Consider the following 26474-nt stretch of genomic DNA (forward strand, 5'->3'; position numbering starts at 1 on the left):
GTAACCTTTCTGTCACTGTTACAGTTGCAGAATCTAGAGGTGAAGATTCTGAACACGTTGTACTAGCAATTTTTCCCAGCTGAAGAGGAACGGTGTTATCTTGTGTAGCCTTTTGCATAGGCTCTAGGTTTTAAATATGCCAGGCAACGTGGTCTCCTCACTGGGAGGCTGATGCAGATCACTGTTAAAGATTCTCTTGCGATATTCAGCCTTTCTTTCATTCTATAGCTCATTCTATAGCTCATTCTAGTTATCTTCCTAGGGTTTTTTGTGCAAAATGCCCTTAACTGAAAGAGTGCAAGGAGTGTTTTACTGTAAGAAATTTCTATCTGATTTAAAAGTATGTAGAGCATGTAAGAGCACTTGCAAGGAAAAAAAATTGTATCCTATTTAGCATCTTTGTAACAGCGTAAACTTGATCTAAACATTGGCTTCTGCCTTTTTGTGCCACAGTTGTTTTTCATCAGTGGTGGTCACGAGACCTTTCTCTGAGCCATTTATTTCTGTGTATGGACTCAATGAAAAAACGTTCACTTTATTTTAGAAAGATGAGGTTTTGCCACCTTAGCATGCTGAAAAGTCACAGCAAAGAATCTGGCAGCCTGTGTTGCCTTGGAGTCAAGGCATGGGAAAATCATGAGCTGTGGATAGTTCCTACCTTTGTTACTGTAGACTTGAAAAGAATCATTTGCTTCTCATGCATGATGCTGTTTGATTTAATCCAGCATTGGACCATGCTGCTTCTAAGAAGAGTGGTCTCTTCCCTGGGTGCTTGCTCTCAAGTGCTCCTTTCTGCCTGGACAAGTGTTAATGTGGTATGACAGTGACTCAAAAGGTGGTTGCATGGGGATGATTAGCCTATAGAACAGCTAACCATGGCCTAAAGGGGCAGGTTTTGCTCCTAGCCTTTCACATCTGCTGGCTCTGCCACTCACTAGCTCTCTGTGAGCTCAGTTGGAGGGTTTTCACGTGCATTAATTCAGGGAAAAGACAGAATGCGAGATCTGGTGGAGAGGGTGATAGGGCACCATGCAGCTAGGACTGCAGCAATGGAGGAAATGCCGCATCTTTAGATCAGTTATTTTTGTTTGGATGGTGGTTATCTTTCAGCAGGATCTGCTTTCTGGTCCTGTTCATTGTGAAGCAACAGAGACACCAGCACAAGAGCATTGGTGGGAGTGAGCAGCAGGCAGGGAGAGCTGCCTGGCCCTTCTGCTGCAGGATTGGGCTTGAGTGCAGTTTGTGTGAGCTGACCCCAGTCTGTCACAGTGCTCTTGTGTGCCACTTCAGGCATGACAAGTTCCTGATAATTTTGCTTTAGAAGTAGCATTCCCTGTTTCTTGACAAGTTGCTCTGGGAGAACTGTGGGTGATTTCTCCATTATTTTTTTTTTTACTTCCCTATAATAGAACACTTGGATGGATCCAGGGTTATACTTCTTTCTGTGGTGACTGGTGCATCATCAAACTTCTTATATTGGATGATATGTTTTACTGATGTTTCAGAGCTTTGACTAAGTTGTCCTAGATGCTAGATATATATTAAGAGAAATATTTAATTTACTCCCACTTTGCAGGACTCTGTGACTCTGACTGGGTCATAACAGGTGCATGGAGAGTATGGATGGAGCTTTCTTATGGTAGTGGTTTGGGTTGAAATAGGTTGTTTTGCACCAAGATGGTGAAGTAACTGTAATATCTTTGCACTGGGCTCAGTGTTTTAAGAGAGGATGAAAAATCTGGAGCCCCCTTTTAAATTCTTAGGTCTTTGAAGATTTTTTAGATTATATTAAACAAAAAAAGCAACCAATCCCAGAACACAAGGATTGAGCACAAAGTATTTCAGAAGTGTAATTTTTCCAGCAAAATAAACCCTTAGCTTCCAATTGAGGTGGTTTTTCAGCCTCTGTTGTAAACTGCTGTTGTGTCTAGGTTGGCTTTCCAAGAAGCTAGATATCTGCATGGAAAAGAAGAAATCTCACTGATGGACATGGAGTGCCTTTTACTATCTTAGTCTTTTATATCTTCTAGAGCAATGTATAGTGAAACTTTGGTGTTAGAGTGTAATTAGTGTTCATGTCTATTAATTATTGTTATACTTAGATTGGTAGTGTGGCAGTATGCAGGTCAGGCCAACTTTAGGAGAAAGACTCCAGCCTGATGGGCAGTATTTTACTCTGTCTTGTAGTGTCTGGTGACCATGGTTACAGTTTCCAATCTTGTATGAAGCACTCTGTGTACATATGTATATATAGCAGTCTACTGGCATGGAGGTTATTGTGTATCTGGTGCCTGATCTTAGGCAAGGCTGAAGAAGTGGCAATAAAGTGAAGAATTCAGCAAAAAAAGGACAAGGGAATTGAAAATGAAAGTATGCCTAGGTATGTATTGTCAAACTTCCACGCAGTCTGCAGATGCAAGAGATTCTTTTGGTTCCTCTGCTTTAAGAGTTACCCTCAACCTGTGTGGATAGTAGAGCCTTTGCTGAACAGCCAGTTCTCATAGGTGACTTAGCATGAAATAACAGTTAAGTAATGGTGTAATAAAGTAGCAGCGGCATTGTTAGGGAGCACAAATTCTTAGTAAAATTATTCTTGTGCTTGACGGTGATATTGAAAGTTTTGATGCACTTGTTATAATGTTGCATATAGACTAAGCACGCTTCTTATTGGCTTACTCTGTCAGCAAGGTTTTTAAGCAATGTCAAACCTGTCTCCCCTGAGAGCAAATTATAAAGTGAGTAGCAGGTTGTACTTAACATTTAAACTGTCCCCTTAAATTGTTTCAGACTTGGTGTGGAAGTTTCAGACAGTTAAATGGGACTGTATGAAGCTCTTCCTTTATGTTCAAAAATGTCACACTCGGTAGCAAAGCAAGTTTTAGAAAGCTTATCCAGGAATATAGAGCCTGTTGAGCTATAGTGATACTGTCCTTTCAGTTCTGTCAGCTTCCAAGATCACAGATTGCATTAATTCTGTGAGGTTTAATGTCTGGTCAGAGTGGAGCAAGAAGTAGTATTTTGGTGTGAGTGCCTCTTACCCTCTGTGTTTGAAGTGTTTTGTTTGAATTTCTAAGTATTTTGGCCTTTTTTAAAATGGATTTATGTTTATAGTAATTTTCTTGTTTTCAGCTAAGCCATAACATTAAAACTGTGACCTTACGACCAAATGGTAGAAAACTGTGCTGTCTGATGCTAACACTAAAGGATACCAGCTTCCTGACAATTGATAAGGTACCACTGAAAGATGCAAATGAAATGCGGATGTATTTGGATGCAGTTCATCAAGACAGAGTTCATACTGGTAAGTGCGATTGTAAAACATGTTAGTAACAGTTTGGAGAGGGGTTGATGCTGTATTTTCTTTTTTTCATCTTTAGCCATTTTGTCTTCCTTGTGTTACTGACTTTCTTTGCATTTGTGTAAATGCTTCTTTCTGGCCCAGAACCCCAATTTTTGTTATATACCCTTCTATTAATCTACCTTTGTCATGCTGAACAATAGAGATGATAAAAATAGAGATTAAACATGTAGAAACTGTTTATATTGTAAGTATGCTGGTATTTGAAAAACTTGTCTGTTTATCACACATGTGTAGTCTTTTCTTTTTATTTTTCCCCTTTATTTTGTCCTTTTTAAGGATAGGAACTCTTGCCAACTGAGTAAATGACCAATATAAGGGATATCCATAAACATATGCTTATGTTTGTGCACTCAGAATATTGCACTGCCTGTTGGCAAGAAATCTGGTGTCCCTTCCAAAATCAACTCAGTCCAGCTAAATACTATATTACAAAAAAAGAATGATAATCAGTTAAATGACAATCAAATCAAATGTTGTGTGCTTTTCCCGTCAGCTGGGAAACCCTCTCAGGGATCTGGCAGCTTTGGAGGTGTGCTGGGCAGCAGGACCACACAGAAGGAAGCTAACAGGCAATTCTCTTATACAGAGAACCAGGTTTGTTTAATTGTTCAAATTTTCCTCTCCTTTAACTTTATTTCATTCACTTTCTCCTCTCATTCTCTTATTGTATGTTGTAATAGTACTGTAAATACTTAATTTGCATCCAAAGCCTTTGTAATGCCTTTGTAATCTAGAGGGCCTGGAATAGATGTATGCAACACTTGTTGGCAGTGATGTGTCTTGCTCATGAGGAGCCATATATTCTGTATGAATAAGAAAAATCAGCATCTGGCTGTGGAAGACAGAATATGTTCTTCACGCTGAGCTATCAGGCAAGTGAAGAAGAAGCAGAAACAGTGGGGAAAGTACATGATTAAGACTTGCTTCTCACTGAGTTCTGAATATCTCTTTGTTTATACTGAACACCTTACATGGCAACTGAACATGTTATAGTCAGCACAGATCTTAATGAGATTAGCAGACTTCAGCCAAATGTATATATTGAAAAGCTGCTGACCCAATTTTGTATCAGAATGAAGTTACTGAATTTGTGGCATTCTCAGATTTTTGTGTAAATTTTGCAGACTCTTCCCCAAAAGTGGTTTTCCTTCAAAATATTTTTGTTCTTCCTGCATAACATAGATTTCATGGTGTGTCTACTGGCTTTAATTTACTTTATCTCTGTGAATATAGGAGAACATTTTTGATGTTGTCCCAAAACAAATTATACATGTTGCTTAAAGGCAGTCTCACAGTAAAAAGTATAAGGTTTTGTATATAGTAGTCAGGTTAGACATGTTCAGTTTTTTAGTCTAAAAATAGCCAACATTCCTTAGTTAACCAACTATTAGCTCTTTCCATTGCATTACGTGTGGTGCTTGCTTGGCCTAAGGCTGTCAGGATGCTGTTGTAATTGTGTGGGTTTTAATACCTGGTTTGGTTTGGTTTGGGTTTTTTTAATACCACCCAGTATTGATCTGGGATAGTTAAGAATCATGCCTTGGGTTTTTAACGGCAAAGCTTGTAAAGGAGATTTTAAAGACTGAACTTCAACTGACTTAGCATTGGAAAATAAGAAGGAAAATTGGTTACTGCAGTAAAGTTTCATGTTTGACTTGCATCGATACAGTAAAAATTTTACCTATGTCTAATTATTGTTAAACTCTTTCAATGTATTACAAGTAGCATTTTTCTGCTTTTGGATGCTACACCGTAGTAAGTAAAGCGGTAGTGTAAATGCTAGGTTAGACTAAAGATGGTCATGTTTTTCACTGGTTTGGATGTTTCCCTGCCCCCCTCCACTTGAATTTTGCAGACTCCTCCCAAAAGAGTGACCGTGGAAAGTAAGGAGGAAAATCCATTTCGCAAGGTGCTGGGTACCCCAGCGAGAGCGTCTGTTAAGAATTCTGCTGGAACTGGAACACCTAGCAACAGGGTGAACATTTCAGCGTCTCCTGCATCATCGACCCCTCACAGAACAGGCTTGTTGGAGAATCGGTAGGAGTGTTATCCTCTTATTTATGATATTGTTACATTTTTGCTCTTTATAGAGCTGCAGGTGGAACTCAGTGCACCTAAAAGTAAGAAAGGAATATGTTTCTTCCTCTGGTTTTGCTGTTACTTTTAACAGGATGTTAATATGTGCTTTTCTAGCCTCTGGCTGGTACTAGCACTAGAGCTTTATGAACAACTTAAGAGTTGGGCAAACCAAATTCTTCTCTATATGCTATGTTATAAAAGTGAAGATTGTGGAAGATAGGTGCAAAATGCACAGAAAGCATTCAGGAGTTCTGTTCAGTTGGAAGAGGATCATTTACTAGCCATTCTGAAAGAGTGACCACTTCAAAAATTTTCTGTCATCAGTGAAAAGAGGAAAAGACCACAACCTCCTGGTTCAGAAATGAGTGAAGATTATCCCAAAGAGAATGATTCTTCAACGTAAGTAACCATTGTTTCTACTTTCTGATTTGAAATTCTTTGTTCATTTGTAAAGGTAATTTTTTCTGGAAAGAATGCTTGGGTGCTTCCTGTCTCAGCAACATGGTACAGGCTAACCAATAGTCAACTTGTGAACGCACTGAGCGCTTGAAATGGGGTTTGCATTCAGGATTAGTGAGAGAAATACAGCCTGCTCTAGCAGTTGATTTGCAGGAACTGACACGTGTAAATTTTGTCTTCTTCCTTTTGTCAGTTTAGTCAAGATTGCCGCATATTCTATGTGTGTAGCTATAGGTACCTTCTTTATTGAACTTGCTTTGACCCTTTTCGAAACAAAATTCATAAAAGAAAATTGCCATTTGGAGAATAAGCTCCATGTGTTTGAAATCACATTTAAGCATAAGTAAGAAGGCTCATTTAAATGAATTGGTTAAACTTACCTGCAAATAAACTTTAACTGTTGCGCAGTCAAGTATTAAAGGTGGTAGGAGGGAAATGCTTAAAAAAAGTTGTAAATATCAAGCAGGAATATCATCTATCTTCTATAACTGCACTGACTTCCACTCTTGTTTATCTGTAGGAATAATAAAGCCTTGAGTGATCCAGCATGGAAGTACTTGAACAGTAGCAGAGAGAAACAGTTGAATCTGAAGCAGGGAGAGGAAAATAGGTCATCAGGTAAAAAAATAAAAGTGAAGCCAAATAGTACCTGTGTTTGACCAGTACAATTTTACCCCTTTGATTTTAGTTTAGGAAGTTGCTGCAGAGGTGATTTTCCTCTTCGTCTTTCCCTGTACCACTAACTTCCTTGCTTCCTACAGAGCCATATATGAGATGCAAACAACTTGCTTTTGTTTTCAAAGCCTATCCTGCTCTAATGTGACCCTGACCTTTATACTTGTGTGCTGATGCCAGCCTTGTGCCAGCTTGTTTGAAAATTCAACAAGCAGCTTCAAACTTCGCTCCAAGTTGCTCTTCCCCTTGGGAGGGGATTCCTATAAACACCTAAGGATTTCCTTTTTACTTGCTTTCTTGTTTATTTTTAAAACTGTTCTTTGCTGTTAATGCCAACATGAATTGTAGGCTGGGTTTTGCGCTGAAAATGTGTACTGTTTGCTTTTATGTCTGTATCTCTTCCCCAGAACTTAGAGGGGGAACTATCTGGGGCCAGGATTTTTGTTCTGTTTTTAGCAAAGTTCTATTGGATACTGTTGTGTGACAGGTTTTACAGACAATACTGAAATATTGAAAATATGTACATAAGCTAGTAAGCAGCACTGTTCTTCAGTTTTACTAATAAATATTGAACCTCTTTCACCATAAAGGAGAATGTATTCAAGATCTTGTTATGGGGAATGTTGCTGATTGCAGTCTTTTTTTAGTGCAGCTCTGATGGCACAAACATGTTACTGGAGGAGCCAGTAGGGTGAATGTTTATCTCTGAATGAAAATCTGGTTTGCTCTTTAGAGTCACAGTTAGAATCTGTGAGTGTATACCTGCAAGTTCAGGTAACAGTATTGTGAACTTCCTTCATACATCTGCATTTCTGAACATTGCATGGCTCAAACCACTTCAGGCTGGGATAGAAGCAAATGTTTATTCATTATCCGAACTAAATTATACTGTGATTCACTGTAATAGGTGAGGGTTTTTACTCTTGGGAGTATGGGATTTTTTTATGTGGCACCATCTGAGGCATTAGAGTCTCAGGATTTGACACAATGATATCAGAACAATGCAACAGTCATATTTTGCCCTAAGCATATAGTAGTTGAATGGGGAATTTGGAGTGGGAAGAAAATGTTTTCGTTTATGCATATTTACCTTGAACTTTGAGAGCACTGTATTGGAAATCATTTGTGAGTTTTCTGTTACGTGTATCTTGTATATTTGAACAAGAGGTAGGTATTTATTGTCTTTCAGATAGTTTAAGACCATTCAATAATTTTTTAAGATTTTCTATTGCAGTTTGAATTTGAGGGAAATTATGGTATTAAATTCAATTAAAATTCCCAGTATGTCTTTATTTACAGATATTTGCATTAGTACCTCCAAGTATGTGTGTTAGTACTTTCCCAACCAATTCTGGAAAACAGTATTTGAGGATTTTTAAACCTTTTGACTAAATACTTTTAACCCAGTTGTATACTATATAAATAGCTGGGTTACCTGGAACAAAATGACCTGCCTCTCTTTCTGTTTTTCAAGGTATTTTACCATTGCAGTCATCATCCTTTTATGGTAGTCGGTCCTCATCAAAAGAGTACTCCACTGGTAGTTCCACCCTGGACAGGTAGGACAACTGTAAAAGACAATTCTTTCCCAGGAATTAGGTTCTTCAGTTTCATGTGTGTTTATCATGTGGTATATAGCTTTTAGGGATAAAATGTGTGTGTGTATACATATAGATATATATTTCCCCCACCACCCCCTGGAGTACAATCTAGGTATTCAGCGTGGCTACAAACTCCAGTTATTGCTTGCAATAGATAGACTTTCTAAAATCACTCAAGTCTATTATAGTCATTGTGAATGACTGATCCAGATGATATCTAAACTCTAGATGGTTCAAATTCTAGATAAACTCCAGAATTTTAGACTGAATCCTTACTTTGTTTTTCCCAAGTAGATAAATGGCCTGAAACTATAGTAATACTGAATCTTGCTGAGGTTGGGATTCTTCTGTGTTAGTGCTGTGCAATCAAACTGTCGGTCTCTGCCCTAGATAGATGAGATACAAGATAAAGGAAGAAAAGAAGCATTGTCCATGCTTTACACGTGAGGAACTGAGGTCCATAGTGATTAGGTTATAAAACCAAAAGGCTGAAAACAAAGAGTCTGGCCCAGATGTGAATTTTAAGCATATCTTAGGAGTGGTGATCTCATGCTACACAGTTTTTCTTCCTATTGTCATACAGTGTGGGGAATTAAGTATCTTAAAGACAAAAGACTTGGTTACACTGCATGCACACCTGTGGATGTAAGAGAATTTAACCAAAATATTTAAGTGCTCTGCAAAGAAGCTCGCTCTCTCACACCTCTTTGGTATTATAATACATGCCAGTTACCTTGTGTGACTTTACCAGCCCTTGTCTTCTATAGTTACACATTGCAGTGTCATGGACTACATTTATTTAAGGAAGAGCATTAGATATCTTACCCTTGTTATCCTTTTGTGGTTTTAGGTCTAGTGTATCCAGCCAGACCCCTTCAGCCAAAAGAACCCTGGGATTTCTTTCTCAGCCTGCTCCTCTTTCTGTTAAAAAAATGAGATCTAATCAAGATTACACAGGGTGGAACAAGCCCCGAGTTCCCCTTTCCACCCATCCTCAACAACAATTACAAGGGTAAATTTAATTTTCTTTATCTAGCACACACACTTTGATCATCAGAACATGCACATTCTTGTTATAATTATTTAAGGAGAAAAAAAATCTGAAATTAATGAACACTGAGACAGGGAACACTTTTTCTGTTTTGGAAAATACATATTCTTAAATTAACTTCCTGAGAATCTGAGATATATAATAATGTCAGGTGGTAACTCATGCTCCTTTCATACACTTCCATGATTCATTTCTCTATCTTGTGTATATACATATATTTTTTAAAATTTTGATTGTAGAAACTCATGGGTGCTGTCCTGAGAAATGCTGCCTCCTGTGAGTTTTCAGATTAGTCTGAAGGGCAGAAGGACAGTTCCAATAAGAAACTGCGGGGAACGGCTGGGGACAATGTCTGTGTTATGTGTCTATGTTTAACACTGGCATGTTTACACATTGACATACACACCATGTTCAATCTTCTTCTTTTCAGATTTTCAAACTTGGGAAACACCTGCTATATGAATGCCATTCTACAGTCCTTGTTTTCAATTCAGTCTTTTGCTAATGATTTGCTCAAGCAGGGTATCCCATGGAAAAAAATTCCAATCAATGCACTTATCAGGTAAAATTCACTTTCTGGGAAGGATATTTTCTCTTTCATTACTGAGAAACTAGTTTTGTAGTACTGAAGCAGCTTTGCAGAGGATGATTTGCATGTGTAGATAATAAATCATAGAGCACTCTTAGAAATTGGAAGTAGGCTCTTAAAAATTGCAATGCCGAGTTACAGGCAGTGTTTTATATCTTCTGCTGTATTTCTAGTACTTCTAGCAGATTGAAATGGTTCAGAAAAAAATGCAAGAAACTGCAAGAGAAATAATGCAGAATTACTTCTTTTTAAAACATTACCAGCTAGGGTTTAAGCTGGTCACTAACTTCACCTGATATGCAAGGGCCTGTGCCTTTTTGGAAAATATCCTTTGTCTAGTAGCTGTGGAGGGTGTTCAAGTTCTGCATAGTTAGTCTTTTTCTAAATTCAGCTGAACTCAGTTCAGTCAAACCTCATGTCAGGAAACTCCAGAGATTTCTCTAGTATGTAAAACTCTTTCTCTTTGAAATTTTGAATTCCTGTGCCGTTCAGATTCCATTGTATCTCTCCCAGAAGGACTAACTGCTGTTTGTTCTATGTACTGTACTCTGTGCCATTTGGGATTTTTATTATATGTGCTCCTGTGTCCCTTGTTTCTTTTCACTCACTAAACAAGGTTCAGGATAATTAGAACCATTTCAGTTTCCATGTCATAGTGTGTTATATCTTTTGGGGGTCATTTCTATTTTTGCTGTGTCTTCTTGAAGTCTTCCTACACTACTCAGGATCAGAGGTTGTTCCATGTGCCTCTTGAAACGTCCTTTACCTAATTTTTGTAGAAAGACCTCTGAAGCTTGTATCCTATACACCTAAATGGTAAACTGTGTGGGTAGAGCTTGTGCCCTAGTACCTTTGATGGAGAGCGGTGTGTGATCCTGTGCCTTAGTAGAAGTCAGAGTTGATACTCAGTAGCATCTACTTTGGCTTCTATTGGTTTGGGTGTGGGCAGTTGATCTAAGGTGGTGAATGTTTTTCTGGTTGAAAAGCCATTGCCTATCAACTGCTTTGTGGTGAAAAAGGAGTGTTTCCTGACATGCTTCACTGAGCAGTTGTAGAGGGTTAGGAGGGCACACACTGTTACTGTGGCTCAGCAGAATAGCAGAAACTTCTTGAGTCTCAGTAAAGTGTTAGCTGTTGTTTTGGGGTGGGAGGGGAATTGCATAGGTCTTTTCTGTGGGTTTTTTTTTGTGTGTCTGTGTGTCTTGGAACATGACATCTTCCCATCGCCTGCTGGGCATATACTATGACCAAAACTGTTGTGCTTGGAATATATTAGGCATGTATTTCCTGTGAAATTATCAAGCAGTTGTAAAAGATCACTAAATCACAGTAACGGATAGGCACAGGTAAAGTAATTTTCAACAGTTAAGTTGCCAGTAACACTACATGTAGCTTGAACCAAGGAACTCCTCATGACTCTTCTTGTTACAGCTTTTTTCTACTCTGTTCTAATGTTTTACTGCCAAAAGAAGTAAGGCTTGAAACTGACTGGAAGTCTAAAAAGTAAGAAAAAAAAAAAAAAAACCAACACACAAAAAAAAAAAACAACAAACCCAACATAGAAACCAGTCTGGCCACACAAGTTGAGTTTAATGATTTTGTATTGCTTATTTTGGTGCCTTGTGATTTCATGTCTCCTATCAATACAAATGGTTTCAAAAAGCATTGTGGTTTTTGTTATTTTTTTTTTCTCATAAAAGATATAGCAGAAATAAGTTTATAGAATTTTATAAGGCTCTTCTTTTTACCTTCAAAGATTGTGGAATTTTTTGGTTCCTGTTCCAATGATGGCCTTAAATGAGATTTCAAAGTACTTGAAATGGAAAAGGTTAATTATATATGAGATATTTTTATATAGAACCCCTAAACCACTTATCACAGGAGAAAAGCTTTTAGAGACTCTTAAAATGAGGTATCAGGAGTTTTATTTTGTTTCTCTAAAGTCCTGGAAAGTCAATCAGTGTTTCATTACAGACGCTTTGCCCATCTGCTTGCTAAAAAGGATGTCTGCAGCCCTGAGGTTAAGAAAGAGCTGCTCAAGAAGGTGAAAAGTGCCATTTCGGCTACTGCAGAGAGATTTTCTGGGTACATGCAGAATGTAAGTACCATATTGTCTAGAAATAGTTATGTGTAATTTGTTCAGTATTTGGACTGCATTTGAATGATGATTACCTGCTGTTTGTTAGAGCAGAACTGCCTCAGTATTGCAGTGAACTAAAACATAATTTCCCCAGTCTGTGTGTGTTTGAAAGATACTGAATGAAGTTGTACAATATCACTTTTGAGTTTACCCCCTTTCTAGGATGCACATGAGTTCTTGAGCCAGTGTCTGGATCAGCTGAAGGAAGACATGGAAAAGTTAAACAAAACTTGGAAGAGTGAGCCAGTCCCTAATGAGGATAACTCACCTGGACGGGCTTCTGATGATCTCTCAGCCACCAAAGTTTATACATGTCCAGTTGTCAGTAACTTAGAGTTTGAGGTTCAGCATTCTATCATTTGCAAAATGTAAGTATGCTTGAGAGCTTTTTCTCATATTTACCTTAAAAGACTGGGAAGTGTTTCCATGTTACAAAACTTCATCTGCAGGTTATAACTAGAACTTAGAGCTGTGTTTTTTCCAAAGCTAGATATTTAGAAAATATTCTGGGGTCTAGAAATGCTGTAAACCTTACACCACACTACCTGCTGCTACAGGCCTTCTTTAAACAGTGTCATACCATCTAGTTTTTCATTATGTATCCAGTGGAAAGCCTCTGCTTTTTGTGTACCAGTTGTATGAGAATAGAGAGAAAAGGGGCGTTCAGCCAAATAATGTTTTCTTTCAAAAAAATTGGAACCCATGTTTTTAATTTGTTGTTTCTAAGGGTTTCCAGGCAATGGCATTTTCTTCTGTCTCTCTAGGTTATTGCAAAAAAAAGATGTAAACCGGTATGTGTGGGCATTCATTGTGTATGACCTGTGCATAGATTCCCATATGAGATGCTTGCAATTCCACAGAGTTTTCTTGAACACAGATAATTGGGAATATTACTTTGTGTGTACTGCATAGGTTCCCTAAAATAATTAAATGTACATTCCATGCAGGTAATAATTATTGAAGACAAATGACTTGTAGGGTTTCCCCCCACCCCAAAAGCACAAGAAATTTGAGATTTTTTTTTTTTTTTAAGATTAAGTCTACTATTTTGTTTCTAAAAACTGTTTGAAAGTATTTCTAGGCTTTCCTTTCTTCTGGGCTGGGCTGACTTCTTTTTTTCTGAGAATGCTGAATGAAGAAGGTGTGTTCAGCCACATGGCAGTCACTTTGATTTCCTTTATACTTGATCACTTGCCTATCCAAAGCAGTCTGTGGGTTTTTGTCCTCACCCTTACACAATGTTTCTTTCAACTTCTAAAGCATCAAAGTGAAACCCCAAAGTTCAGCTTTGTCATAAGCATGAAACAGTTTCTTTTTTATGAGTAAAAATAGACGGATCGAGAGTCATGCATTTACTGGGAAGTTACTTTAGCCTAAAAAATGTAAGTTGTCATTAATTTCAAATATTATTTTCATCAGACTTACGTAAGCATGTTTCCTTCTTAGGTGTGGTGAAACAGTCACTAAACGAGAACAGTTTAATGACCTCTCCATTGATCTTCCTCGAAGAAAGAAATTGCTTCCTTCCCGATCGATCCAGGATTCCCTTGACCTCTTTTTTCGGGTACATAGTTTTGGAGGGTTTTTTTATTCACTGTAGAGTTATGTGTAGGTTATGTACCCTACAGAAGTTTTGATTGTATGGCTGATTAGTAGATTGCATGACAGGGGTTGCCAGCATGTGAAATAATAAACTTTGCGCTTTTTTTAGGTATATACCTTAACAGTATACAGAAGTTTTTATTGTAAAATGCTGTGCAGAAATTAATGATCTTTACAATACTGCTGTGAGATAGGTAAACTTCCCCATTTTGTGGTGGAAGAGTTGAGGCATAAACAAATACACGGGAGAGAAGGGAGGCTGTCAAATTGAGACAGTTGCTCAGGAATTGCTACTTCCTCTTCTGGGTTAGGATGCTTCAACAGCTTATGTATTGGCCTAAATTAGCATGGAGGGAAAAGGTCATGCAGATGTAATTTTTATATGTGAGTGCTCATCTTGTAAGTAGAGCTTCAAGGTGAGGTTTCTGAAAGCTGAAGATGAGCCTTACACCTGTGAATTAGTGTAGTATTTTGTTGTATCTTGGGACAGACCTGTGTGTTTTCTCCATTTACAGATGGTGTTTTCAAAAGGTAGAGTAATTGACGTGCTTATTCTTCTAAAAGCTGGTGGACGTCTTATGATTTTAAAAGATTCTTAAAATTATAGTGGTGTCACTTGACCTCATTTTAAAAAATGGGCTGTAGAAATGCTTGATGGATGAGTCATGTAACTTCATCACAGTGATGCTTCCCCTTTTGCTGTCTGTTCAAAACTCTACTCTGGTGTAACACATCCTTGACAAGTTTAGATGAGGATTTTTCAGGAGTTTTCAGGAACAAAGCTGAGGTTTTGAACAAGGGAGAGAAAACTTCATGGCAAATTATCCTCCACCAACAATTATTAGGAAAAAAACCCAACAAACCAACCCTGTGTGTGGAAGAGAAAACTATAAACCTTGTAAGACAGTTCCCTCTCTCTGGAAACTAATATGTCTCAACTGTAGCTAATTCACTAGTCTGCAATAGACTTACAGGAAAAATTCCACCTGTATTAGTGGATATGTTGTCAAATTGTAAGTTCTGCTACCTGTCCTCTTACTAGATGCCTTCTTGTTAGGTCATGTTGAAGGTGATTCTAATTTTAAGTGTAACTGCTGTTTTGAAGAGCTTCTGTGACAGCAAAAGCGATGTGCGTTCTGTTGAGATCTGTTTGATGTGTCTTTTGCTCCACTAGTCATTTTTCTGTTGTCTTAAACAGGCAGAGGAGATCGAGTATTCCTGTGAGAAGTGCAATGGAAAGTCTGCTGTTGTCACACACAAGTTCAACAAGCTTCCCAGGTAAACACTGACATGTGTTCGTCTCTTCCCTTGAAAGCATACATTACAAAAGTGCAAACAGAAGTCACTTGAAGAGTAAAGCTGGGAAGATGGGTAGGACAGCATGTAAGGTGGTGTGGAGGTTCGACCCTGGCTGGACACCAGGTGCCCACCAGAGTCGCTCTGTCGCTCCCCTCCTCAACTGGGCAGGGGAGAGAAAATACAACGAAAAGCTTGTTGGTCAAGATGGGGACAGGGAGATCACTCACCAATTACTGTCAAGGGCAAAACAGACTCGACTGCAGGAAATTACTTCAAGTTCAAATCAGAGTAGGATAATAAGAAAAGCCAAATCTTAAAAACATCTTCCCTCCAGTCCTCCCTTCTTCCTGGGCACAACTCTACCTCCTCCCCATCAGCAGTGCAGGGGAATGGGGAATAGGGGTTGTGGTCAGTTCATCACACCTTGTCTCTGCCGCTTCTTCCTCCTCAGGGGGTGGACTTCTCCCACTCTTCCCCTGCTCCAGTAAGGGGTTCCTCGTACAGGAGACAATCCTCCATGAACTTCTCCAACATGAATCCTTCCTGCAGGCTACAGCTCTTCATGAACTGCTTCAGCATGGGTCCCTTCCATGCAGTGCAGTCCCTCAGGAGCAGGCTGCTTCAGTATGAGTCCTCCACAGGGTCACAAGTCCTGCCAGCAAACCTGCTCCACCCTGAGCTTCCCACGGGGTCACAGCCTTCTTTGGGCATCCATCTGCTCTGGCATGGGGCCCTCCCCAGGCTGCAGGTGGGGATCTGCTCCTCGATTAACCTCCATGGGCTGCAGGGGCACAACCTGCCTTGCTGTCGTCTTCACCACAGGCTGCAGGGGAATCTGCTCCACTACCTGGAGCACCTCCTCCCCGCCTTCTTCACTGACGTTAGTGTTTGCAGAGTTGTTGTTCTTGTGTATTCTCTCTCCTCTCTTCTACTGCAATTTGTTGCGCAGGTGCTTTTTTCACCTTCTTAACTGTGTTATCACAGAGGTGCTACCACTGTTGCTGATTGGATCAGCCTTGGCCAGCAACAGGTCAGTCTTGGAGCTGGCTGGCATTGGCTCCACTGGACACAGGGGAAGCTTCTGCAGCTTCTCACAGAAGCCAGCCCTGTAGCTCCACCACTACCAAAACCTTGCCACACAAACCCGATAGAGGTGGTCAGCATGTGAGAAAGATGCACATGCAGATAGTAGTCTTCTTGCTGTTCTTGAGTTTCCCTCTAAAGAAGCTTCTCTTTGGCACCTTCTGCAACACTTTTTTTCTTCTTCCCTGTTGGTACACAAGGAGGGCTGAGTTTTCCCCTTTTCATGGGGTTCCTGTGATCTGAAGAAAACAGAAACAGTAAATATATTCTGGAAGTTAATATCTTGTGCTCAGCTGACGTGATGGGCGGGACTGCGCTGGAGGCATTAGTGCCAGAAGTTATATGGAGGGTTTTACTCTGATCAGTTAATTCTTCCCATGTAGATTTCTCTGTTTCACCCTGTTTTCTCTCTCAGTAAGCATGGCACTTTGAGGAAGACGGCAGACACTTTGAGGATTAATGGCATGCTTGATAGTTTCTGACCTCGTGGTTGGGTTTAGTTCATTATTTAGAGAGGAAGTGCTTCCCATTTTCTCATGGGACGTAAAGCTAGAAGTCTGTTGGATGACTTTACCTGGTCTATGTCCTTGTCCCAGGTGTACTTATACTGAACCCAGTAACTTGATAGTTAGTTTGCATTTTGCTTGGATAGTGTATTTGTCTCTGCAAAATTCTTGTCAAAGTTTTTGAATATTATTACAATATAAGTGATGATACAGCTGCATGATCAAAATAGGCAGCACAAAATGCAGTGTAAGGGAGAAGACTCAGTATAAGGAGGCCTTTTCAGGGTTTTTATACTGTTGTGATCAAAAGCTCTTTCAAAGAAAAAATGTCGTGACAGATAAACCAAATACACATCTTGCATTGGGCACAATTGCTCCTCCGTTACGGACATCTGTGTGATACCTCCATCAGTGTCATGAATATCTGGGACTAATATACTAGCATTCTGGCCTGTAATGGTATTTGGATTGTTTCCTGCGTCTCACTGCATAATAAAAACAACGAATTTGCTAAGAGCTGCTTGCTTATGCTTGACTGAAGAGCAAGATGATGTGGATCAAAGCAGGAATGCTCTTGAGTCGGCAGAATTTGCACTCTGCACCTGGCACAAATTTGAATGATGGACAGGAGAGTAATTAGCTGTCTCTTGCCAGGTAAGAGATGGATAGTGTTTCCCTACCACCCTGAAGTAATAATCTGTTTTAGAGTTAGGTGAATGCATTTTGTAAGCAGGGCTACTTGGATTCGGAATAGGTTTTCTCTGACTTCTGTCTTGAGATTAACATTTGTCCTTCTGTCATCTCTCCCAGGGTCCTGATTCTTCATCTGAAACGATACAGCTTCAATGTAGCATTGTCTCTCAATCATAAAGTCGGGCAGCAGGTGGTTATTCCAAGATATTTAACCCTGCTTTCACACTGCACAGAAAACACTAGGCCGCCGCTGATGCTGGGATGGAGCATCCATTCTGCAGTGTAAGTAAACAACTTGTGGTTGATTCATGCCATGTTAAGCACATATGCCACAAGGTAGGCAGTTGTCAGATCTTTTCCAGAAGACACCTGGGCAAGGAAACATTAAAATTATGCAGCTTCAGATGTGCACTGCTACTTTGTAATGATGCCATCATGATAACATGTGTGGAAAGGAAGCATGATAGAAGCAGTAGAAAGAGTTGGTGGGGCATTATCTATGTAATATTTGGTCAGATAATATTCTTCTCTGTCTTCAAAAACAACTTTCTGCCCTTGTTAAATTTTAGGACAAAACAAACTCTTATGCCTTGATCCAAAATAATCTAGATGACTTTTCATAGCACAGTTAATTCTGCTTAGGACACGTAACATCCTACCTTTTTTTGCTAATTTCTTCTCGTAGCTCCTGTGCTATCATTCATTTTTTACTGTCTTTCCTGTGCCACTGTAGTATCTGAGCACTACACATGCAAAAATACTGTATCCTTTTCCCTGTGACAGTTATTTCTGTACAGCTGCTTGTCCTGAGACACAGAGATTAAATGTGCCACTTGTTACGTAGGAAGTCTGGCAGAATAGAGAACAAGAAACCCTCAGGCCTCTTGTGGTCCCTACCTAACCATGGTAGCCGTTGTGAGTTAGGACACATCTGGTGTATGTGTTCAGTCATGTGGCATATGTTTTGTGCTGAATGTTTGGTGGCATTTGAGATTTACATGGATGTTTTCCAAGAGTTTGCTTTAACAATAGAAATCTTAAACACAACAAACAGCTTAAGCTAATCAGAGCACAAATACTTGAAAATATGTTTGAAATAGCTTTTCAATGGCTTCTTTAGTCATTGAAACCATTCTGATTGACCAGAGATTGGAAGGGTAACTGGGCTGGAGAGAAGCAGCCCTGGTTTGAGAGGAAGATTAGAAAAAGATTTCTGCATTAGCAGCCATCTGGTGGATAGATACATAGTGATGGAGGAGCCCATGAAAGGATTAAATGGAGCAGGAAGTTGTTTTGAAGAATGTAGGTAAGGGAGGAGAATCAGACATGGGACATTCCAGAAAACCAGCTGATCCAGACAGTAGCAGGAGACTGCGGTTTGGGAGCAGGAACTTAAGTGCTGGTGGGAATAAAAAAATAAAGGAATGGGCTGTCTTGAGATGGGAGCCCAAAGCCTTTAATTTGTGAGCTTGTCCCTAAGGGTGCATCACTAAGTGAATCAAGTTTAAAGTATTATATATGGTTTTGAACAACTGTTGTATATTTATAATGTGATGGATTTATTACTCTAAATCTAAGCAATTAGCAGGTACATGCTGATACTTTACTTGTTTCTTTGGTGGTGGATTTGCATGCATAGCAGACAAGTAAACATTTTTTTAAGGACTGTAACTGCTGCAATAAATACTTTGCTTTTTTAATAGTTCCCGTCCATTGAAAGCCTCCCAAATGGTGAATTCCTGTGCTATAAGCACTTCTACGCCTTGTAGGTGAGTTATAGCTCTGAAATGCCCATGGCCTGGAGTTTCATGGGATAATTTTTAATGCATTTTAAAATTTTAAAATTCTTTTTCTTTCATCGTTCCACTTTTGCTATTTGTTTTCTTTTCTTCCTATTTTTTATATTGTAGTAAATTATTTCAACTATTTTCATATCTGAGTTTTGTTGTGTTGCGTGCTAGCTGAAATTAGTATCAGTGGTACAATTTGCCTAGTTGACATGATGACCTTAGCATTTATTTTGACAGCCTTTGGGAACTTGTAAGCAAGCAAAGATTTTTTTTATTATTTTTTTTTTTTCAGACAGAAGGCTGAGCATCAGAATGAGAACTGGATTTAGTTAGTACAGATGATTTGTCGGTGCCAGATATCTTAAACTAGCTTGCATTTGTAGTTGCAAGTCACATATATAAGAAGCAAAATCGTTTCTAATTCTGCAGTCTAGCTCTGTTCGGGCTCTATGGAGCCCCCATGTGTGTTGTGGGAACTGGTGGTTAGTGCCTTAAGTTTATCTGCGAAGATGAGAGGGCATTGTTTTTATAGGCTGTTTTGAAAGGCTAGTTTTTGATATAGTGAAAACCGATATTGCACTGGATAGTTTTGCGTTGTGGAATACTTAAAACACCAGTTTTCGTAATCAAGCAGAAACTGCAACTTCCCCAGACTCCCTTGTCTTCTGTTCTAAAGAAGCAAGAATTTATCTTAATGAGAGAGCAAACAGGAAAACTGAAAACCAGTGCAGATTTGCACTTTATATGTTCTAGTAATGATGTAAGAAGTCATGTGTCCAGCTTAGTAAAATTTGGAAGTCAAATGGTTTGTGTCGAGTTCTACATGTTACTCTGGACTCGACTCAAATGCGTAGTATCTGGGATTGCTAGGTAATAAATTGCAGAATCCTTGGCCTTAGAAGCAAGAGCCATACACTTAGTAACTTTTAACACTGTAAGTTGCTATTGCATGCTTGAAGTAGGTAGGTCAGTTAACCTAGTAAATACACTTTTTCTGAAAACCCTGCCTGCTATGTTAATAAATTGTCATTGTCGGTTGTTGCATTTTGTTCCCCAAATTGCACTGCCCTGCAGTGTGGAAGTTAGGTGTAATGTTTTGTTAATGGTTGCTTCGAAACAGATTTGTATAATGCTATAAAGTTTTATAGCCATGGTTTTTTAATTTACAGAAAATACACTTTCAAGTCAAAAAGCTCTGCAGCCCTCTATGTAGATTCTGACAGTGATGACGAGCCCTTGAAACGCTCTGTTGGCCATAGTCAAAGGTTGTGTAACATACAGAGTAGAGATCAGCAACAACTGCAAGAAGAGCCAGAAAAGGTAAGGGGAAAAAACCACAACTTTTATATATTAGTTCCTATATGTACTTGTCTGGCCTGTTGTGCTTTTCTTAGCACAGATTGTGAGTAAAACTGATGTAAGATTAAAAGGTGGGGGTTTTTCTCCTAGTTAGCACTACAATGCTGGAGGGGAGTGCTTTGCTAATTGACCTCTCTGTACAGTTGTCTTGGGTTCCCACTGGGAACAGAGGTAATTGTGTTGCAACTGCACTTGAGTTTTCAGGTTATGTATACCAGCTGCATAGCAGTTTTCTCAGTCCTTTGGGTAACTTTCACTAATAACGTTCCCAGGCTGAAATGTAATGGGCTGTCAGTAATAAAATTATGCAGTAAATCCCTTGATTAAATTAGATCCAGTACAAGTTGGGCTAAGCAAAATATTCAATTGAGACAACTTCTTGCGTATCCAATCTGTGTCCCCTTTCAAGTGTGGCTTTTTAAAACTTTCAGAAACTGAAGCTATCAGTCCTTGGAGGTGGACACGTAGAATTGTGTAGAGATAAAGTTAATTGATGTAAAGGCACAGTTAATTTCTAATTGCCTTTGAGCTATTCATTGTGACTAGTGTTAAAGTTACCAAGATTATTTTTTTTGCCTCTGTCACGGCAGTGTAGCAGGTAGGTGAGTTGTGTGGGAAGGAATGATGACCCCCAAGGGAAAACAAGAAGCTTAAAGGATTATCTTTCAGTCCACTTTCTTCTATTAAGAGTAGTGCAGGTCTAGTGCTTAGGACAAGTGTCCTGCATCTCTACTTCTTTAAAGGTTTTGACGGTGTTCATGGGGTTATTTTAATCAAGCAGGACTTGGGGTCTTGATTATGGCATTAAAGGACAAGTGTAAAGCTGGCTGAATAGCAGTAGGTAACAAGAGGAAGATATCTACAGTTTCTAATCTGATGTGAGGATCCTGATCCACTCGCTATTTAAGAAATAATAAAATAAATAATGAGTATTAAATTTTCAGAAGACCTGGAGCTGGGAAGGGCTGCCATTATGATGAATCTCAGAACTACAATTTAGAATGATCTTGACAAATCTGAGAGACTACATAAAAATAGGAGGGTGGTTCAGTAGGAACAGGCTAAAGGCGCTAATCTTAGCAGGACTAATCAACTGTAAATGTGGGACGGAAACAGCTGGGAAAGTAGTGGGCCTTCAGAAGGGGTGTGAAAGGTAACGGTCACAAGGTCAGGCTGGTTGAAAACAGAAGTGTATAGACAGAGGCATAGCCTGCAGGTTGTGTGATGTAACCCTCCTTTTTTCTTCAGCATTGAGCTTTAGATGGACTTATGTGTTCAGCTTTGGGACTGAAAAGAGTTGTAGATTAACTGGAGAGGAACCAGAGGAGAGGAACATGAATGGTCGGAGATCTAGAAAGGAAGATTTTGGAGGAAAGAGCAAGCAAATGAACTTGGGTCTTAATAGTTTAAGTAGAAACCTAAGCAGGGCTTGTGTCTTCAAGGAAGGGGAAAAAAATGAATAGGAACACTTGAGCTGTTTTTTGTGCCCTTGGTGGATAGAACAAGAAGTAATAGACTAAATAGCAGACAGTAATTTTTAGATTCAATATTAGGGAAAATTTTCTGATGCTCGTAGGGATAGAATGTGGTGCCTTGGGAGAAAGCAGATAACTCTTTGCTGAAGGTCTCGGGAACAAGATAGGCAACTGCTGTCCTGCATGGCACGTCTATAGCTGGCTGCGGGTAGGAGAAGGAAACTAGCTTGCCTTTGAAATCCCTCTTACGTATGGAAGTTTTCCAAAGTGTCCTAAATGATTCTTCCTCAAGTTTTGTTTGTGAGGAAGTGTAGGTAGTCTCTATCGCATAAATATTGTTGTGGGAATAAAGTCTATTAATTTGAATAGCAAATTAATTACAGGCTTTCTGGCCTGTTGTGGGAAAGAGACAGTAGCGGTGATGATTCCACATAAGTGACTTTATTCTTTGTGGCCATGCACATTGGGCACTCCTCAACCACAGGCTTCACCAGCTATCTGTTATCACTCAGATCATCTGTCTTTCTCAGTGTTGTCCTGGGAGGACCTGGCCCTGGTCCTTGGAAGTGGCATTACTGCCGCTGCACCGTTTCCCTTGGTGTGCTTCTCATAGCGGCATTAGGAATTCAGCAGTCACCCCACACGGCCGGTATATCCCCTGTTAGGCACTGCCGGCACAGCGGGGCTATATAACACTGGGTTGTAGGGGCAAATAGCAGTTATCCATCTAAAGTGGGCAGGACTGCAATTCCTGTGATTTCTGCCTCTGCAGATGAAGTGATATTTGAAGTACTTTTAAAAAACACTTACCTAAAGCAGCCTGTTTTAAAGCCTAAGCTACTTAAAATCTACGCAAATAATTTCTTGTAGAAAAGTTGTATTCAAATAACACAGAGGTGCTGCCAAGTCTTTACAGTCCAGCCACTGAATTAGTGGTAGTTGTTGGCAAAGTGCCTGGAACTAGGGTTTGCTGAAGAGCTAAACCAGTTTTGACGTTAGTAGCCTACAGGTGTAGAGAGAGAAATCAGAAAGCTTAAAAAACAGGTACCCTGCTTCCCTTATTCAGCATGAATGTGATTGAGGAGAGAGGTTTAAATTTGTCAGTTCTAAATCTTGGAGGGCATGATGTCTTGAACAAGCAATTTAATTGGCTAATTCATTTGCTAATCTTGTTTGATAAGCCAGTTTTAATACAAAATGTTTACTATGTAAAATTAGTCTTGCTCATCAAAGGCTTGCTGTATTTAAGTAAAAAGCAGCAGTGCAAATGTATTTTTGTTCATTTTAACCAAGTTCTGAGATCCAGCCAAATGCAGTTTGGAATAAGACCTGGATAAGTGCATTCTGATAGAAACTGTTTTCCCCCATTTTTAACATAAAATAGAAAAAATAAATCTAAGCATATGGTAAGTAATGTAATTGTGTAAATATGTGTACATGGAGGTTAAGCTCCTGATTAACAGCTAATATCAAAATGATTGAAATTACTATATTAGTTGCAAATCAGTATGGTGTAGGAGTTGATGAGTGTCAGTTTTAGGGAAATAGCTAGAGAGGGAAAAATTCAGATTAAGGCTAAATTGGAAGAAAGAAAAAGCACTTTAAAGTCATTCTGTTGTTCGTAGGAAGAAAATTCCTCCCTTTCTTTGGTTAACTATTTTCTTACTAGGTTTGCAGAGTCCTGCTCACCACCATCCCCCTATCTTTCATATGGCAAGTCTACAGCACCAAACCTAATTTTAATTGCTCTTCATACCAGCCTGATTTCAGTTTCTATTCTTCCGTCCATGTGTGCAATTACTCTCATGTTGCTGCTTCAGCCTTTGTTAACAAACTTGCGATTTTGCTAGTTGTGCCTCAGCACTGACTTGCCAGAGGCTTGAGGGTTCATCGGAACCTAAATGTGGAACCCATGTGTTGAAGGAAAGGAAGAAGGGAAGAGTTACCTTGTGTATGTTAATCCACAGGGCCTGTAAAAACTGGGTTGTAATTTATATTTAAATGTTGTTCCTTGGAGTGAATGTAGCTACAAAGGTTGTCTCTCCATTGAGTCTCATAATTATCTGTTTAATGTTGACAGAGCCAAGCTCCCACTCCCTGGAGTTAATAAATAAAATAAACCACCACAGAAATGTAAAGCTGATGTTATATACCTGTTTATTTAAGCACTTATCATAACTCCATTCTAGGGTTCAAAAAGAAGTAAAATGGAGGGTGATAAACCTGAGCTGGGTAATGCTGGTTTTGATGGGATGAGCGAAGATGAGCTGCTAGCAGCTGTCTTGGAGATTAGCAAAAGGGAAGCTTCTCTGTCTCTGAGCCATGACGAAGATAAGCCCACAAGCAGCCCAGACACTGGTTTTGGAGATGATGAAATTCAGGAATTGCCAGAAAACCTGGAATCTATGGAGATGGAGAAACCCAAAGCAGCATTAGACTCAGGTAAGGCAAAGTAACCATCTTGGCTGGACTAGAGCAAGCTAAAGCAAATTACTGACAGCAGCAGATTAGTAATGTATGGTGGCAAAATCTAGGTGCAAGTGCACTACTGAAACTGCCTGACTTCCTCAGAGTTCTTTTTCCAGCTTACCTGTGTATAAAGTGTTTAATTAATTCATTGAACTGTGAAAACATGTATTCTTGTATGTCTGTCACCTCTCTGATAAAGGTAAAGTCATCCTTCAGCGTTAATTTCCATTTTTTTTCTCTCCTGATTAACACGTGCTTCCGCTGGTTCCCATAGCAGACAATTCAATTTACTAAGTTTTGGCACCATCTGGAACTTAACCTTCCATAATCAGAAAGTGTTGTTGTTCCTGTAGCTATTGCAGCCCGGGCAGCATGTAGCACTGTTCACACTGCTGGTGTGCAAGAGCAATGTCTGGGGTGCATAAGACTAGAATGCTTTCATAAATGTAGTTATTTTGTTACTAATAAATTTATCTCTCTAATTTTTCTAATACTTTTTTTTATATGAGAGTGTAGACCCTTGAGCATGTGAATTACAGCCTCTAACCCAGAAACACAGTTAAGTACAACAAGGAGCCTGTTTGATGTCAGTGTGAGGAAATTGAGTGTCTTCCTTTAATTGGCTGAAGGAAATTTAAGTCTTTATAATTTGTTACATTTTTAATTCCACTAGCCTGGAAAAACAGGCCAACAGTGTGCTCTCCTTCTCTTTTAAGAGCCAGGAGTTTAAATATTGGAAAAAAAAAAAAACAAAACACTCTTACCAAAAATTACACTTGTTTCAACGTACAGCTCTTGACAGCTTTTGTGTTGGGAAAGTATGTTAAGAAAACTAAATCCGTAATCAGCCTTGTTGTTACCCTCCTTTATATGCGCTGATGTTGCTTATGGGTGTGTGAAAGAGTTGTGAGTGTGGCCGGCCACATGAATGTATCTCTCTCCAGGTTTTCTTTGCAAAGTATAATGTAATTTTTTGAAGACTCTATTGTGACACTTAAGCAAAAAATATGTTTAATAAAAGTTTCTCTATTTTCTGATTAAGAATGGAGTTAAACACTCAGTGTTGCATTCTGCTTTCTGCATTTGGCTGTGCATGACCAAAAAGACAGAAGTACTACTCAAAGCATACGGTTTGGCATTCAGATGAGATTATGTATGTACACTGAGTTACCAGTTATGGCAGCAGAATGTGGCATGCCATGAGTTCACAATCCTATATCCTATTTAAAGGAAACTTAATTGCAAAGGATACTTTGCTATATCAGGCAAGATGATTCTAAACGTGATGGATTTAACTTGGTCCATTCCTTGTTACTGCTAGTAATAATTTTTCTTGTAAACACTGAATAATTTGTGGTGCTTTCAAAAAAGGCTAATTTGGATATGACAGAAGATGTCTTTTCTGCTACATGAGCCTCAAATAACAGTTGTGTGAGTTGAGTGAGTACTTCTTGCACTGCAAGTTCTCAAAGGTCGTGTAATAAATTCTGGTTTGTTTTTCATGGTAAGAGGATTAGACTGATGGATTATAGTGCTGGTTCTGGTGGTCTTGTGTTTAAGAGGTCACAGATACCAGAGTCTGCCTTGTATAATCCTTGCTAATAACTAATGAGCAGATGCTGAAGTTGGCGTAGGGCAAAAGTATAAAGTTTCACATGTTGCTGTGTGATAGCTGTTGGAGCAAGTCCTGACTCTCAGCTGCCAGCAAATGGGATAATCAAAGTGTCCTGCAACTGCAGGGAGATGTATGTGATAGTTGAATGGATGTTCATTCCAGAAGTTTTGTGAAATATTTCTGCCATAGTGTGTTCTCTTTAAAGGTGAACTGAAAAGTTATAATCTTCTTGCACTTTCAAAGCAGTAGACAGTGCTCACAAAATTGAGGCTCTTACCTGAGGAAACGAGTTGACACGATTTAAACAGTACTTGAGATTTGTATTCCCTCCGCCTTGCATATGGTTTGGCTTTAATTGTGGCTTCATTTGTAGTACTCCAAGGTATAATATGCAATGCAAATTTTTGTAATCCATAGTTCCTTCTAGAGAAATTCAAGTGTCAGCTTCATGGCTGCAGAAACCTAGTGGAGTGTGACATCTTACTTCAGTTAAAAGTTGCTGTTTCTGAGTGAACATCAAAGGCTAAGAGAACAGGATCAGGGGATAATCAAATGGTTCATCTTACACCTGTTAAAATAAATGCAAGACTGCACTTTGGAGCTTTTTCCATTTGACTCTGTGAGGTTT

General features: G+C 39.2%; 1 protein-coding gene across 3 annotated transcripts in view; it reads left to right on the plus strand.

The window, feature by feature from the left end:
- USP37 (ubiquitin specific peptidase 37) overlaps positions 1–26474 on the plus strand; it is a 38590-nt gene that overhangs the window by 1482 nt on the left and 10634 nt on the right. For all 3 annotated transcript variants that reach the window (XR_013929827.1, XM_080397921.1, XM_080397922.1), the window contains exons 3-18: positions 3130–3301; positions 3855–3955; positions 5217–5398; positions 5765–5839; positions 6420–6517; positions 8049–8133; positions 9026–9187; positions 9657–9788; positions 11790–11913; positions 12118–12323; positions 13402–13519; positions 14756–14835; positions 17256–17420; positions 18842–18907; positions 20098–20248; positions 23952–24204. Coding sequence is in view for 2 of the 3 variants with exons in the window: in XM_080397921.1 (XP_080254047.1) it covers positions 3130–3301; positions 3855–3955; positions 5217–5398; positions 5765–5839; positions 6420–6517; positions 8049–8133; positions 9026–9187; positions 9657–9788; positions 11790–11913; positions 12118–12323; positions 13402–13519; positions 14756–14835; positions 17256–17420; positions 18842–18907; positions 20098–20248; positions 23952–24204 (2170 nt within the window). In the remaining variant the exon portion in view is untranslated. The remainder of the gene's footprint in view (positions 1–3129; positions 3302–3854; positions 3956–5216; positions 5399–5764; positions 5840–6419; positions 6518–8048; positions 8134–9025; positions 9188–9656; positions 9789–11789; positions 11914–12117; positions 12324–13401; positions 13520–14755; positions 14836–17255; positions 17421–18841; positions 18908–20097; positions 20249–23951; positions 24205–26474) is intronic.

This window comes from Falco punctatus (genome assembly GCF_963210335.1).
Source record: "Falco punctatus genome assembly, chromosome: 8".
Lineage (NCBI taxonomy): Eukaryota > Metazoa > Chordata > Aves > Falconiformes > Falconidae > Falco > Falco punctatus.